Genomic DNA, 17029 nt, shown 5'->3' with positions numbered 1-17029 from the left:
GTAACTATATACAATGTGAGCCATACATGAGTTCATAAACTTAACGTATAATTTGACTTGCCAAGCTAGCATCAGGATTCACTAGCCTGCTGGGTGTTCAGTGGCCAATCAAAGAGAAATGTTACAATTTGATGTCTATAATTAGATGTGTTGAATGGAGGGGGACAGGTTGTGTTGGTGGAGGGGGACAGGTTGCGGAGGGGGACACGCTGTGATGGTTGAGGAGGACAGGTTGTGGAGGGGGACACGCTGTGATGGTTGAGGGGGACAGGTTGTGGAGGGGGACACGCTGTGATGGTTGAGGGGGACAGGTTGTGGAGGGGGACACGCTGTGATGGTTGTTGCCGCGATGATGAAATGCAAAAGACGTAGGCACTTCTGTGTTTACTCATGATGGAATGTACTTCTGTACTGATTGGGAAATAAAACATTGAACTGGTTTTTGTCAAGCTGACACAGACATACACCTTGTGTTAAACCCCAGGAAATTTGTCAGAAAAGATTCAGCAAGATATAGGCAAGGGTCAAAGTTCACATCATAAGTTAACTAACTCATAAACCAATCAACTAGTGAACAGAAGAAACAATCACACACAAACTTTGTTTCACATCAAAAACCAAGATTTTTTTACATGTGCATGCTTCATTCTGTAGATATTTGCAATATAACTTCCATAAAATCAGAGAGGTGATAAAATTTACAAACAATCACACCAGAAACTATATACATTCATTTAAAAACTACTCCACAAAAAACTGTTTTCTTGGAAGAATCATACACATTCAAGTCTTATAACAATCATTATCTTGTAACAAAATAATTCAATCGTAATTCAATAAATTTACATACATATGTCTTGTAAACATCAGCAGTCTCATACAAGTTATGTTAAATACAATTCAGCTCGAGGCATTCAACTCACTTGAAACTTGTTCTCAAATACTTGAAAAATAACTTTCATCAAGGGGAAACAAATCATGCACTAGATCATTGAAACATTTCCAAACATCAATTACTCATTTTATAATGAAGCTGTAATTTATAAAAACAGCAAAGCATTGGTTTTTTTTTTTTACATTAAACAACTTGCTAGTAAAATCCACAAAAGCAAAACATGAAATATTGTACAAATCATTTTGTTAAAATCGTTGAGCAAAAGTGTGAAATATTTTAAATTACAATATAAGTTCTTGATAACTTTATTTCACAATAAGCAATACCTCTAATCACGTCTAATTGCTTTTAGTTATTAAAAAAAATTCATTTCAAAACATTTTTATCTTCTAATCTTTTCCACACTTTATACTAAATACATTTTAATGCAAATATTATTTATTTGTTCAAGAATATTAACTGAAAGTAGAAGCAGTACAGGATACTTGTAAGTAGTATCATCAGCTTCAGTCTTTTAAGTTTGGTCTAATTATAAATATTTCATGCATGTAAAAAAACAAATTGACTACAGCACCGGCAGATAAAGACCTTAAACCACATACTGTAAGCTAGACTAACTATAAATACTATGATATAAAAATTGTACAAAGTTCAAAATTTTTAAAATGGTAATTAAATATTGAATGCATTGAATGGCTAGTTAATTTGGTGAAGGAGTGCTATAACATTGTGCTTTCACCATTCTGGTTCTCATAGCCCACATTGATGATTATGTCCTGGTTATTAGCAGGGTGGAGCAGTGAGTCTCTAGCGGGGTCAGAGAATGACGTCTCCCTCTGTGTCTGCTGGTTAACATACAAAAATGCATTTTTTACAGGCATGGGTTAAAAAAAATTAATTAAAATAATTATTTTAAAAAAGAAGACGTTTCCTAAAAACAAGTATTCTTTCAAATTACCTGTGTTATATATTCATTGTCATCTGGGTCAGAATCTAGGACATCGTCCAGTGAGTTTTGTATCTCTTCTGAATTTGGATTCCCTTGATGGAGGTTCTCTAGACGCTGGAAGATCTCAGCCAGATCAACCTAGCACAAACAACACACAGGTGAGAACACAGGTAACAAGACAAAATGATTAATTTAACAATCTGGATCGAAGCTGCCTTCATCAAAAAATCACAAAGTGTCATTTCAATGATTTATCAATCAGAACCGAAGCTGCCTTCATCAAAAAATCACAAAGTGTCATTTCAATGATTTATCAATCAGGACCGAAGCTGCCTTCATCAAAAAATCACAAAGTGTCGTTTCAATGATTTATCAATCAGGACCGAAGCTGCCTTCATCAAAAAATCACAAAGTGTCGTTTCAATGATTTATCAATCAGGATCGAAGCTGCCTTCATAAAAAAATCACAAAGTGTCATTTCAATGATTTATCAAACAGGACCGAAGCTGCCTTCATCAAAAAATCACAAAGTGTCATTTCAATGATTTATCAATCAGGACCGAAGCTGCCTTCATCAAAAAATCACAAAGTGTCGTTTCAATGATTTATCAATCAGGACCGAAGCTGCCTTCATCAAAAAATCACAAAGTGTCGTTTCAATGATTTATCAATCAGGACCGAAGCTGCCTTCATCAAAAAATCACAAAGTGTCGTTTCAATGATTTATCAATCAGGACCGAAGCTGCCTTCATCAAAAAAAAAAAGAATTTCAATGAGTACCTTCTTGTCTGACACAGGGGGCCAGGATGGATCTTTCTCAAACTCTGATTCTATTTTATGATAGGCCAGATCCTGTGAGGGCAGGCAACCTTTCAGACAGTTGGCCAACTTGTCTCGCAAAATCTCATTGTCAATCAGGAATTTCTAAAATAGAAATAAAATTTAAAAATTCAGCGTGGCTGTAGTTTTACATACTTACATTAATAGAAAAATATATTTTAACTATGGCTGGAGTCAAACTAAACAGGTGTTTTGTGTTTCTTTACAAAGAAAACAAACATGGTTAGTTTGACATTTTTAAATAAACATTGGAGTCTTGTGAGCTCACCTCAACCACATAGGACAAGACAAACTGTATAAACGCCATGCCAATAAACTCACCTCGACCACGTATGACAAGACAAACTGTATAAAGGCTATGCCAATAAACTCACCTCAACCACGTATGACAAGACAAACTGTATAAAGGCTATGCCAATGAAAAATGCTCTGTACTTGATTGAAGGGATGAGCTTGAGCTGTAAACATTCAAAGTTCAAAGGTCACTTTCTAGCATCAAAACAGCTTGCACATGACACACATTCACCTTATCCTCAGCTGAAGAGGGGGAATAACCTGTTATGACTATAACTGTTTGGTATTATTAGAATAATATGTTTGAGTTTAAAGGAGATTTATAAAGTAATTTTTCATGAACAGATTTCAATAAATGAAAGAACAAATGTTTGACATTAACATTATCTTAAAAACATAATTGTTTAAAGCTGTCACATATCAAGTTTAGAAAGATTTTATACCAATGGCCCAGTTAAAGTAGAGCCTCTGGGTAAGATAAATTAGAAAATAATTCTACTAGCATGTTTCCAGCTTCAATTAATTAAGGTAAACAATGAATTAAAGTCCCTATTGAAACTGCTGATCTGCAAAACCTGTCTGTTTGCATGATGATAGATTCATATATTGTAATGAGGAAGTTTGTAGGATAAAGGATAACTAAATTACATCACTAAGCACAGTCTATAACTATAGGTATATGTTGTTTTAATTCTGCTGGGAAAAAAATGTGTAAAAAATTCCCCTGAAATCTTCATGCTGCATAAAACTCTTCTGAAATATCATCCTTACTGCAGATGTTTTGAACCTGGAACATGATCAAGCTATGAGTTTGAACCAATGAGATAAAACTGTAATTCTGCAGACAAATTGCAGTATGGCTGGTAAGTCTAAGGAGAGGAGAAGAGGGGAATAAAGATAGCAGATTGGGGCAGATAAAACTGTTGGAGCAGACCTCACAGCTCTCTTAAAGGTATCTGCTGATATAGCTTGTGTTTGTGTGAATGAAGAACAAACACTGACATGCATAGAAGTCATCTAGTAAGTCAAAGCACATGGTAAAGTATGTTAGAATTGGTAAACATGTATTAATTATGTGATAATACTTTTTTTTAAACTAATCATCCAGCAAATAGTTTAAAGGGCAATAAAAACACAGATCTATATGGTCGCAGATCATAAATAAAAATTCCTTAAAAAATTAATAAAGTGTTATTTTTTTTTTAAATACTGTAGTTGCTGTTAAGGTCTATTTGACAATTAACTGGGTTCAGCGAGGAAGAAATGAGTCTAAGACTTAGTTAGTTGGAATCAGTGATGATTTAGACTGGGTCTTAATTAAATGGGGTCAAAGATGAAGGAATTAAACTGGGGCTTAATTAATTGGTCAGTGATGAAGCGATTAGATGGGGACTTAATAAAGTGGGTTCAATGAAAAAGGAAGACGTCTTACCTGCATGAGATCGGCAAGTCCTTCTGTGGGGTACATTGTGATCCAGACAGCTCCAGCCAGAGTGACAGCAAAGTTAGCCAGCAACCACCCTGAAAGAGAAAACATAGGCATATACAAACTGTACACAATACTATCAATGACAGTAAACTTTCATGAGTTTTGTTTTCACTGTCCTGACAAGTCTCATTCATTCACAAACATTTAATCTTTTTTTTTTTTCACACACCCCTCAGTCAAACAAAATCATCTATACAAAAAAAGGCGAAAAAGTTGTTTAAACTATGAACTTTTAATCTTTATTGTCCACACAATCACAAGGCTAACAATCTCTTCAGACTTACTCATGGTTCACAGAGTACCTACAATTCAAACGTCAGGAACAGGCAGTACTTCTTTTTTCACAGAAGATGCTGCCTCAAGGTGCTACATGGCTTTTTATTTCACCTTTAACTCAGCTTTTGCAAAAAAGGCACCTGGTGTGTTTAAATGGTCGCCGCTAGGAGTTGGAACTTCGTTTGTAGCGACTTGTGCTTATTGACTGCATCCAGACAGCCCCATGCTGCTTTAGAACCTCTCTGACATGTACACATCAGCACAGCCTCTCAGGCTCTGCTCCCTAAAATTGTCATTTGCACTACTAAATATTGTCCACTGTGGTTATACAAACACCCTATGCCTAAAATGGACATTCCAAATTTTGGAGTGTATGTAATGCACACATAAGAACTGGCTTCCTTTCATGCTCAAGATATTAAAAAAATCATAAATAAACCAAGCTGGTGAGTCTAGAAGAATATAGACCTGAGTAGGTGCCTCCAGCAAGCTGTGTTCTTGTGTCCTCAGAAATGTTTTTCTTTATGCCTTATGTACATTGGCCAGATCAAATTTTACATCTCACACCATAACAATGGGTTTTCTTGGGTTTTTTTTTTACACATTACAAAGTTGATATATTAATATGTACAATTTGTAAAATCACAATTGTAAAATAAATTTAAAATATTTTTTAGGAACAATGGTATATTCAATAATATATTTGTTTAGAAGTGCTAACCACTTATGCAGCTGTTAAAGGCATTCATTTTGTTTTGAATCAAAATGGATAAAGAAAAAAATCACCAGGAATGACCTGTCTGAGGTGGACTAATCCACATTTGCTGGGGTTCAAGGATTTACTGCCTGAACTGCTCCACCATTTTACTTGGGTAGGAAAATAATCTGGACCAGTCCACTTTTGATGGAATAGTAGAATTAACTGTCTGGACCAGTCCACTTTTTATAGTGTAGTAGAATGTACTGTCTAGATAGGTTAATCATTTTTACTAAAGTAGAAAAGTATAGTCTGGACTAGTCCACTTTTGTTGGGGTAGAAGGATTTACTGTCTGGAATGGTTAATCATTTTTTCTGGGTTAGAAAAGTCATTTGTTTGGACTAGTCCATTTTGGCTGAGCTAGATGTGGAATTTGTGCCTGGCTAGTCAGTAGCAATCAAACTGAAGCCAGGCCATTTAATTAATTTAAAACACCAATGTCACTTATCAAAGGTCAAGGACAGTGATATTCCCTTTTACCACCTACTCAGGTTAATTCTAATAACGAACTGAGAAAAACCATCCAAGTGTGCAATGTTTTACAACACATCCTCATTTTGAATAAAAAAAATTATATTTTTAACCCATTAACACCCATAATGCAACTGTCCCAATATAAAATTTTGATTTTATGAGTACAATTGAACAGTTAAATGTTTATTCTAGATCAGATTCGTACTCTGAATCTTACTCAAAAATCACTATTTTATGTGGTTTTATATGGTAATTAAAGGGTTAACATTAACACTATTTTTAATAGAGCAAGATGGTTTTCATACTATTTTTGTTCTGTGTAAGGACATGTCAAGACTTACCTGCTACATTAGCCACAGCCATTGCTGCTGGACTATCTTTTTTATTTATAGAACTAACAATACAAATAGACCACTTAAATTGTGCATTTTTTTGCTAATAGCCAAAAAAACAAAACAAAAAAACAGCTTTACTCTAAATTTGCCAGCTTCAATAATAAATAAATGTTCAAAAACTTAAGAAAATTGAATCAAAATTGCATTCTTTATTACGCAACTTTCTTTTTAAATTACCATAACAATGGCTGTGCTTGAATGGATTAAGAGTTGCAATCTAGTTATTTTTTTCTAATTCTAACTTTATTCTGTAAAGCATAATCTGATTAAAAAACTACTTACAATTGCTAAAAATAGATTTCCTGTATGGCGCTCCTTTAGCAAAAGTTATAGCCAGGATTATGTACTGATAGGCAGACATCAGAAAAACGGCAGCGTTCTCATAACAAGTGTAGTCATCATCCTCATTGTCTTTGAAGGGCACAAACCTGTTGATAAATCATTGTAATTTATGCAACAAACAAGTTTTATGACACACAAAGCTACTAGTTTGATCTATAAAAGCACTGACTTTTTATGATTATCTCAATATAATAATGAATAAGCAATATATTTAATTAGGTTTTCTTTTAAAATCCTTTTTTTCAATTTTTTTTAAAAATAACTCCTCTTCTTATAGTTACTTCCAAGACTTTAAACTTTTGGGAATCGGGAAACAGCAAAATATGGAGCTATCTTTTATTTTTAATTGGTAATTTTGGAAAACAACAAAGGTCACATTATTGTTTCTTGCATTTGTAAATTAGAAGTTTTGTATAACTGGATACTTCTACTTTCATATCCTTCTATTTATAGCCTAAACTTCAATGTGGCATCTACTGTCTCACTCACTTACTGTCAATTACAGAAACAAAATTTCTATATGTTTACCAGGAAATTTACAAGCAAACTATTTCAACATTCTAAACATTGCCTTTTCTAGTTGATACATTACTGACAATGCTATGACAAAGCTTAAGACTAAATAAAGTTCATTTATCTCTGTGCCAGTTGGTCATTTGCTCTATTAGCTAACATTGCCCAAAACTACTTACTTGAAGTTATCAAAGTTTGCTGCTATTTTAAAAAATATTAGGGTTTTTTTTGTAAAATCACAATATAGTGTCGGAAATTATCTGGTAATGATTGTTGAGTTTGGGTAACATTCGTTACTGTAAACCATAGTTTATTTGACCGTTGAAATAAGAATTAAATTAATGTTTTAACTTAATTTAATGTTTAATTGACAGAAAATTAGCAACAACTAGTAAATCTAAATATTATTAATAAAGTCGAGTGAAGAAATTAATGTTATTTTAAGAAACACAGAAAAAAACCTGCAGATGATTTGCAGCAACTAGCTCTAGTTCTGCCAGTAAAATAAGACGATTAGATTTACTAAAGTTAAAATTAGTAAGAATTAGAACAATGTTTAGAAGCAGCAATAATTAGCACATACACTTAAAAATACTTAAAATAATTGGAAAAACAAAATAATTAGCAAAACAGTATTTAAAATGCAACTAAAATCAATCCTTGCACATTTTTTAACATTATGTATTAAAAATAATATGGCGGCAAATAAATGATGGTTAACAGTATTTCCTGTGGTTTCCGGAATCGCTCGACAGACTACACCATGGTTTTACTGTTTTTTACTGCTGTACAGTTCTGGAACAATAACCAACGCTATATTGTGATTTTACCTTTTTTTTTACACAGCAAAAAAAGCAAATGATGATGAATGTGTAAACTATTTATAATTTGTGGTGAACAATGTTAACAGTGACTAAACACACAATTTGCAGACATGTACAGTCTAGTTACCCAAACATACCAGGGTTGTTCTTTAATATAAAAATACATAAACGTCTGAGCAGCAATGACAAGAAGCATCTGAGAAACAATGCCCATAATAGGGCTGAGACTGAGCAGGCTGACAAGTGGTCTCTCTCTCACAAGTTCATCATAGGGGGCTGTTCTGCTGACTGAAAGTTAGGGGGAAAAAGTTTGGCTTAAACAATAGTAATATCATTAAATTCCTTTACTACAATTTGTTTCTTCATGTGTAAATGGTAATCTTGCAATGTCTGTGTTATCTTTTTTCTTGTACACTGATTATTAGGATTTTATTGCCACAAACTAAGTCTTGCCCAATGTTATTAAAACTGCTTTTTCAAAATTAAATCATTTAAATAGTAAGGGATAATGAACTAATCTTACATGTGATACTGAAGGTTGAGATAATAAACAAATCCGTGAACAGAAACTCAGCATCTGTCAAGTTAGCACCAATCTAGTTCAGAAAATCAAAAACAAAATAGTATAAAGTTTATTTTCAAAAAGTAAATGAAATAATCGGTCTAATAATTTTAAAAATAAACGGCAATAATTTAGAGAAGTAATAAATTAGGAAACACCAATTTATTGTTAGATCTAAATATTTTAAAGCTTGCCTGAACTAAGCAAACACCATTTTATTGTTAGATCAAAAGCTTGGCTGAACTAAGCTAACACCATTTTATTGTTAGATCAAACGCTTGGTTGAACTAGGCAAACACCAATTTATTGTTAGATCAAAAGTTTGGCCTATTTTTTTTTAAACTCACCCAATACAAGATGAGTACAGATGTAAACTGGGTCAAGCTGTAGCAGGCAATGTATTTGAACACACCAAATGAGGTGACCAGGGCAGCTCTGCCTTCTCTGGATAAAAAGTAATTTAGTCAAGAAAAGTGGTAAACAATGAAATTCTGTATTTATTTTTATATGAGGTAGAGAACAGAATTCAGTCATCGGTTTTAGGTACACTTGGGTTGTTAACTTACTTGATAACATTGGGTACACATTCTATGGTTGGAGTTTTGGATGTGAATGGAGATGCCACAGAGGCTTCAGCTTCAGACAGGGAGATTCCCATGTGTGCAGTTTTTAAAGCACCACAATCATTGGCACCATCACCGCACATACCAACATAATAACTAGAGAAGAAAATCAGACAATTCTCAAGCTACATTCAGAAATTCATGCAGTATAGTACCTATACTGCCCAGTATAGTACCTATACTGCCCAGTATAGTACCTATACTGCCCAGTATAGTACCTATACTGCCCAGTATAGTACCTATACTGCCCAGTATAGTACCTATACTGCCCAGTATAGTACCTATACTGGGCAGTATAGTACCTATACTGCCCAGTATAGTACCTATACTGCCCAGTATAGTACCTATACTGCCCAGTATAGTACCTATACTGGGCAGTATAGTACCTATACTGCCCAGTATAGTACCTATACTGCCCAGTATAGTACCTATACTGGGCAGTATAGTACCTATACTGCCCAGTATAGTACCTATACTGCCCAGTATAGTACCTATACTGCCCAGTATAGTACCTATACTGCCCAGTATAGTACCTATACTGGGCAGTATAGTACCTATACTGCCCAGTATAGTACCTATACTGCCCAGTATTTTTTAAGTTTTTTCTACACAATGTGTATATTTTAAAGTCTCTTGATAAACATTTAATACTTTGCATTGTCACTAAATTTATAACCCAAAATTTAAAAATATCAACATGGTAAAAATCGTTTCAACATTTTTAATTTTATAAACTTGAGATGTTTAGCACATGGATTGAAAGTTTGGTGCAAGCTTTTTAATTTTAAATACATATTTAATAAAATATAGTTCAGAAAAGCAGCTAAAATCTGACCCCACCCATAAATAGGGAATCGTCCAAAAACATGGAACTGCCCAACAGTTTGACTCTGCCCAAATAACTTACCCAACATCCTGCAAAACTTCAACCAGCTGTCCCTTCTGATCTGGGCCCATCCTGGCAAACACAGCGCCTCTGACGACAATTTTTTTCAGCAGATCTGGACAGTGTTGACGGATAACTCCCCATGTCTTTCCTGTCAGGGCAAAGTGAAACCTCTGGCTGTCTTCATCAATCTGAATTCTTTTGTTTTCCTGTTGGGTGGGGAAAAAACAAATGGGATTTTCTATCATTTAATTCAAGTTTCCGTTCCTTGCTTCTAAAAAATTAAGACTTTTCAGGTCAGTTAATGTATCCTGTATAATTGAGGCCCTGAATCGTAATGGGACTATTTAAACATTTAATTAAAGCAAAATCTGAATACACAACACGAGAAACGTTTCTAATTGCTCTTAAACTAAACATGCATTGCCTGAAACAGCATGATGTTGAAGGACACTGTTGAAGGAGTGGGGAAGAGGTGGGGAGGGGAATGGAGGTTTTAGGTCCAGGTGAAAAAATGCTTCCTGAAGCTGATCACATTAAATAAACCACAACCATCTCAGATAGCTACACCTACTTCTAAAGCTGATCACATTAAATAAACCACAACCATCTCAGATAGCTACACCTACTTCTAAAGCTGATCACATTAAATAAACCACAACCATCTCAGATAGCTACACCTACTTCTAAAGCTGATCACATTAAATAAACCACAACCATCTCAGATAGCTACACCTACTTCTAAAGCTGATCACATTAAATAAACCACAACCATCTCAGATAGCTACACCTACTTCTAAAGCTGATCACATTAAATAAACCACAACCATCTCAGATAGCTACACCTACTTCTAAAGCTGATCACATTAAATAAACCACAACCATCTCAGATAGCTACACCTACTTCTAAAGCTGATCACATTAAATAAACCACAACCATCTCAGATAGCTACACCTACTTCTAAAGCTGATCACATTAAATAAACCACAACCATCTCAGATAGCTACACCTACTTCTAAAGCTGATCACATTAAATAAACCACAACCATCTCAGATAGCTACACCTACTTCTAAAGCTGATCACATTAAATAAACCACAACCATCTCAGATAGCTACACCTACTTCTAAAGCTGATCACATTAAATAAACCACAACCATCTCAGATAGCTACACCTATTTGAAAAACACTCAAACGCTTATGGAAAGAGCAAGCAAACATCCCAGCTTACCATGGCGATAACTTCCTCAACCTTGGCATTACTGTCATCAGCGTAGACAAACTCCAGGGTCACGTCAGACTGGACAGAGGTGGGGGGGTACGCCTGAACTAGGATGATGCGGTCAGTCTTGTCCACCATCTTACACTCTCTGGCCACACTCAGGGCTGTCAGCATGTTGTCACCTGTGCAATACAAAACATTAGCTTTACCAGGCTGGGGGTCAAGGTTAGGGCTGGGGTCAAGGTTTTGGCCAGGTTCAAGGCTAGGGCTGGGGTCAAGGTTAGGGCTGGGGTCAATGTTAGGTCATGGAAAGTATCCCCTCATATGCTGAGGTCAATGAAAAAAGGTGAAATCTACTTCACCTTCCCCATGGGCATAAGGTTCAAAAAGGTACTTTTTACTTTCTCGTAAATACGAAGTATAGAGAAAGTATTGTTCGACGTTTTACACCTCACTGATATGGAAAAACATAATTTTGCAATCTTGTCTGTATGTCTGTGTGTGTGTGTCTGTGTGTAAACACGATTACTTGAGTACCGTTACAGCTAGGTTGATGAAATTTCATATATAAGTATTTTATCAAAATCGTAGATCCGTATCAACTTTTGAGCGATTTCCGATAACCGGAAGTGGTACTTTTTCTACTTTGAATTTTTCAAAAGCCTATAACTTGAGTACTATTTCAGATAGATAAATGAAATTTCACATGTAAGTAAAAGATCTAATACTCTACCTTCTGTCAAATTTTGAGTAATTTTCCGTTGACCGGGAAGTAGTAATTTACGCTACTTCCGATTTCTCAAAAAACGCATGTAAATTTATAAAGTACTAATAATATTGCGCACTATTATGCACATTTTATTAGGCGTTCACTTAGTGTGCAATTCTTTTTTTTTTTTTACGAGATTCCATTCTATTATAAAAAGTTTAAGTAATTAAAAATGGATTACAAATATTGTCTATGTCCTGAGTTGCCATCCCTCGTAGTTTTATATTAGAATGTCCGAGAAAGTTTAGGGGAGATCACTCCCGGTTTATTTACCTAGCAGAGCAAAAGGCAGTGAGGCCTAAGTTTGAGTTAAGTCCAAGTTTAAGGGATAGTGATAAGTGTTGGGGGATTAGTTACAGTTAGGGCAACAGATCCAGCAATAGAGAAGGGGATAATGTCTAGCAATGTAGATGGGGATATGAAATGGACGGGATCAAAACATATTGATAGAACTAGTAATACTTTAGAATAAAATGATCTAATTAATTATTACTGGTTTGTTTGTCCTAGCATATAAATTTTTAACACGTCAAACAAAACCTCTAACACTAGTCTTCAAACAAATAACAGGCCAGCAATAAAAAAAAAAATTCATTCTATCACTTAGACTCACCAGTGACCATTATGGTGCGAATATCAGCTTCATTCAGTTCACAAATCACTGGTGCAGACTGCGGCTTTAGACGGTTCTCCATAATCAACAACCCTAAGAAGATCAGTTCATTTTCCAACTGCTCTCTACAAGAATTCAAAACACTTTAAGTACAGTTTTGTCTTTTCAAAACCTTTAAGAAACAATAGTGTAGAAAAATTTATACAACAAATGACCCTTACAAATTCTACAACCATCTAAACAATCAACTTGTTTGATTTATTTATCATCTTCTGTTTCATTATTTTCAATCATGGTGGGTTGTGTCAACTTACCTGCTAACTCTTTGGACTTTAACATAATTCAGCTTAGTTGGAAGCTGCTTCCAAGCAAGTGCAATAACTCTGTATCCATGCTGTGTGTATGACAGCAAAACTTGATGGAAATCAAATGGGACTAGAGAAAGAAAATATTGTCGTAACCTTTACTAAATGTTAAACTCAAAGCTACCTAAGCCTTTAAGAAATAATTATTAAAAATATAACTAAAATTTGCGACCTTGCGATAATTTTTGTAAACTATTTTTAAAATATTTTAAAAGGAAGGTACTAATCACTTTAGTTCAAAACGGAAAAAAAATATTTTTGAACTGAATTTTTCTTTTCTCACATCTCAAATTTAATAATTATGCTAATGCACACAAAACAGAAGTTCACCATTGAAGCAGACTTTTTTTCAAAAACAAATTAGAATAAGAAAATGAAATTTTAACAAAACCAAACATAAGCTAGCATTAAAAGCTCGTGATATTGTGTTTTTTAAACCTACTTGTTTCAGGTTTAGATAAGCTGGATATCATCTCTGGGGATCCCTTGACATACAGGTCAAAGTTGCTTGCACCAAGGGTTCTTGTGATCACAGACATTCTTTGAAGCGAGGACGAGAAGGGGAACTGTCTCACAATACCCACATCACCACCAGCCAGCTGATGAAACAATCATGGAAATACAATAACTAACTGTTTAAAAAATGACATTTTTTAAATGGGCTAACTGAAACCAAGTTAAAAACAACTGGAAAAAAATTTGGTCAAGGTGATACATACTGCATCATCTGACAAGCGTTTGGAGAAAGCTGCTGGTGTTGGCCGCACAATGGTGGGTGTCATCATGTCAAACCTGGTCTCATCTGGGCCTGGTTCCTCAAGTTGCTGGCAGAGGAAATAGTTGATTTCATCAAACTTACTATTTCATCTCATGCTGTTGTTAGCGGTAATTAATTGCGGTAATTAATTATTTCATCAAACTTGCAGGTTTAGTATATATTTACTAGTTCATCTAATGCTGTTGTTAGCGAAAATTATTTATTTCATCAAACTTGTAGGTTTAGTATATGATATTTACTATTTCATCTAATGCTGTCGTGGGCAGAAATTATTTATTTCAGGTTTAGTCTATAATATTTACTACTTTATCTGATGCTGTTGTTAGTTTGATTACAATTTGCAATTCTATCTGAAAATATTTACTGTTTCATCTGAAGCTATTCATAGTGGAAATACTTGATTAAAAATTTGCAATTCTGTTCTGTATTACCAGTAACTATTTCATTTGATGCAGTTGTAAGTGGAAATAATTCATTACAATATCTTATAATATTTTTAGTATTTCCAAAAAGAAATGGCCATGGTTCTTTAGCTTTTTCAATGGTCATAATTAGTAAACAACACATCAGAATTTTAATAAGGTTTGTTCATACTTTAACAAATGACTCTTGATAGGTCTGAATTCTAATCTTAAATTGAACTTACAAAAAAAACTATTTCTAATTAAATAGCAATAAAACAAATTCCATCTTGCAGAACCTTACCCAGCCAGTGGCGTTGAACATGATCAGATCTAATGGGTCTCCCATAATTTCCCTCTCAATAATGGTCAGGGAGTGGCAGGTGGCCATTGCTGTCAGGAGTGGGCCATGGGTCAGCTGGGTCATGTCTTTAATCAGCGGGTCAAACCTGGGTCAGAGGATTATAGTTTACAACCATTAGGATAAGTGAAATCTTTCTGTCCTTTAGCTTTACCATCTAAGTGTATTTTAAAAAGGAGCCAAAATGTAGTTAAACTTACGCAGACTTCTCTACTCTGGCCACCCCATGCATGTCTAAGCCATCTTCTGTTAATGTACCAGTCTGTAAAATAAAAATCAGTTGTAAGATTTCTCAAAGATAATTCCATTTTCACTAGGCTTCTAGTTTTAAACGGTTTCTTAATATATTGTTTGGAGACAAGTAATTATTTTTTTAAACTGTTTTTCTGAAGACTCCTTTTAACAACTAAAAGGGTTCATTTTTTAGTAAATTACTGCAAAAGAAAATGAACTATTTTAAAAATGAAATGCATACAATACTCAATGAAGATAGCAACTTAGCACAGAATCCAGGCAAATAAAGAAATTAAATTATTCTTCATTTAAAAGCAAGAATACAAGTGAAATTTAATGAGTTTAAAAAACTGATAAAACTGAATTTAGCATGTGTTCTTAATTGCAATTTAAGATGAATGGGTTTTTTTCTTTATAAATTAGCAACATAAATGTGTAATTATTAAGCATTAAAATTAAGTATCCTTATTATATGCATATAAAAATCTGAACAAAATTGTTAAATTGTACTAAAAAGATTTTGAGAATCAAAATGAAAATTACACAAGGCTGTGTAATACTTAAATGTCAACAAAAATGAGTTTGAAATTGATAAAGCAAGTCTGACATTTAAGTGCCAAGAGTCCAGATTTTCAAGTGCTACATGCCGTTTATTTTTAAAATAAATAAGAAACTGGTGTTGACTCATCAGACTTACATTTGAATCTGAGACGCTAAGAAAAATCGTTTTAAGATGCTAGTTCATATCAAATGATTAATAACAAGATAAGCAACATGTTTTCTTTTGTTTATGAGATCTGACTGTGTAAACAAAAGTATTTAAACATCACAGCTTAACTTTTTTTGTTAACAGGACTGAAATTATTGAAATAGTACATCATTTATTTTTTACAAAGTTTTGCAATGTGTTACATAAAAAATTTTGCATCACATTTTCATTCAAGATTAACATCAAAAGTATTTTAACTATTTTTTTTACTGTTGAAAACCAGTGCCTGTCTGTTTTTTAATATATATTTTTTTATTATACAGATAATAATTTTTTTTTAATACTTATATATTGGTTATTGAAACTTATTGTGTCAAGATGCATTGAAAACCCCCTTCCTATTTGAAACAATGTCCCCAAACTGACCTTATCAAAACAGACGGTGTTGATGGTCCCACAAACGTTGATGCCCCGGGGGCTGATGCAGTAGACATTCTTGACCTTTAACCTTCTCTGAGAGAACACCACGCCTACAGCAAGGGCCGCGGGCAAGGCTGGTGGGACAGCAATTGTAATGAGGTCCAGAGATCTAATGATGATATCGCTGGCGTTATCTCCATTCAGAACCTGTGAGAGATGATTCAGTTGACAACTATTAAAGGAACAAATATTGAGAAGAATGGAAACATTCTTAACTTTGTTAATGGCCTTCAAAAAGAGAACACAAGTTAATCTCAGTCTATTACATTTGTTTGGGTACAAGTTAACACACTGGCAGGATGTATTCAAAGATGTATTTCGCTGTTAGTATTGCTACACATGGTTCTAGCCCTAGCCCTTAAACCCTACACCTAAACTTCTCCCAGGCACTATCAGCAATAAGAACAATAGGGATTGCGATCATAACTATGATTGTTAAGCAAATAAATGACAGCAAGTATGTGGGACATTTTCCACCCAGATATTGACATATCAGGTTTTAATCAACATATTGTGCTGTCATCTATTAACATGGATACATTTCTTAGTTAAGATGACCAACTATCAATCAAATTGATTACAAATAATAAACTTGCAATCAATATAATTAGATATCAATTTATTATGATTTACATCAACTTCTGTTTATGATAGTGATATTGAGCTTACCATCAATACAATAGTATAGACAAAACCAAGCAGTGATATTGAGCTTACCATCAATACAATAGTGTAGACAAAACCAAGTAGTGATATTGAGCTTACCATCAATACAATAGTGTAGACAAAGCCCAGTAGGGCAATGCCAGCCAAGACCAAAACAAAGTAGTAGGCGTGTCTTTGGAATTTGAAGTCTACTGGTTTGGGGAACATGATGGAACGGACCAGATCTCCTTTAGATGTTGAGAATCCTGTACATACACAAATTTACATACATATATTAAAACAAATCCTGAAAATTAAAAGAAGCAGTTGCA

General features: G+C 34.1%; 1 protein-coding gene across 4 annotated transcripts in view; it reads right to left on the bottom strand.

Moving 5' to 3' along the window:
* Nucleotides 1–320: 320 nt before the first annotated feature.
* LOC131947539 (polyamine-transporting ATPase 13A3) overlaps nucleotides 321–17029 on the bottom strand; it is a 59764-nt gene continuing 43055 nt past the window's right edge. For 2 of the 4 annotated variants that reach the window (XM_059308786.1, XM_059308788.1), the window contains exons 13-32: nucleotides 16818–16963; nucleotides 15999–16199; nucleotides 14830–14891; nucleotides 14573–14717; nucleotides 13809–13913; nucleotides 13532–13688; nucleotides 13039–13159; nucleotides 12725–12849; nucleotides 11352–11524; nucleotides 10142–10329; nucleotides 9178–9330; nucleotides 8959–9055; nucleotides 8573–8645; nucleotides 8187–8337; nucleotides 6653–6798; nucleotides 4411–4499; nucleotides 3059–3142; nucleotides 2625–2768; nucleotides 1854–1982; nucleotides 321–1740 (exon numbers count right to left, since the gene is read on the bottom strand). In XM_059308786.1, the coding sequence (XP_059164769.1) occupies nucleotides 1615–1740; nucleotides 1854–1982; nucleotides 2625–2768; nucleotides 3059–3142; nucleotides 4411–4499; nucleotides 6653–6798; nucleotides 8187–8337; nucleotides 8573–8645; nucleotides 8959–9055; nucleotides 9178–9330; nucleotides 10142–10329; nucleotides 11352–11524; nucleotides 12725–12849; nucleotides 13039–13159; nucleotides 13532–13688; nucleotides 13809–13913; nucleotides 14573–14717; nucleotides 14830–14891; nucleotides 15999–16199; nucleotides 16818–16963 (2615 nt within the window). In that variant the 3' untranslated portion in view covers nucleotides 321–1614. The other 2 variants (XM_059308787.1, XM_059308789.1) reach the window with 2 other exon arrangements.

The sequence above is a fragment of the Physella acuta genome, unplaced genomic scaffold (assembly GCF_028476545.2).
Source record: "Physella acuta isolate Inbredline_101_S28 unplaced genomic scaffold, ASM2847654v3 ptg000598l, whole genome shotgun sequence".
Classification (NCBI taxonomy): domain Eukaryota; kingdom Metazoa; phylum Mollusca; class Gastropoda; family Physidae; genus Physella; species Physella acuta.
This window is presented reverse-complemented; position numbering and strand designations above follow the sequence as displayed.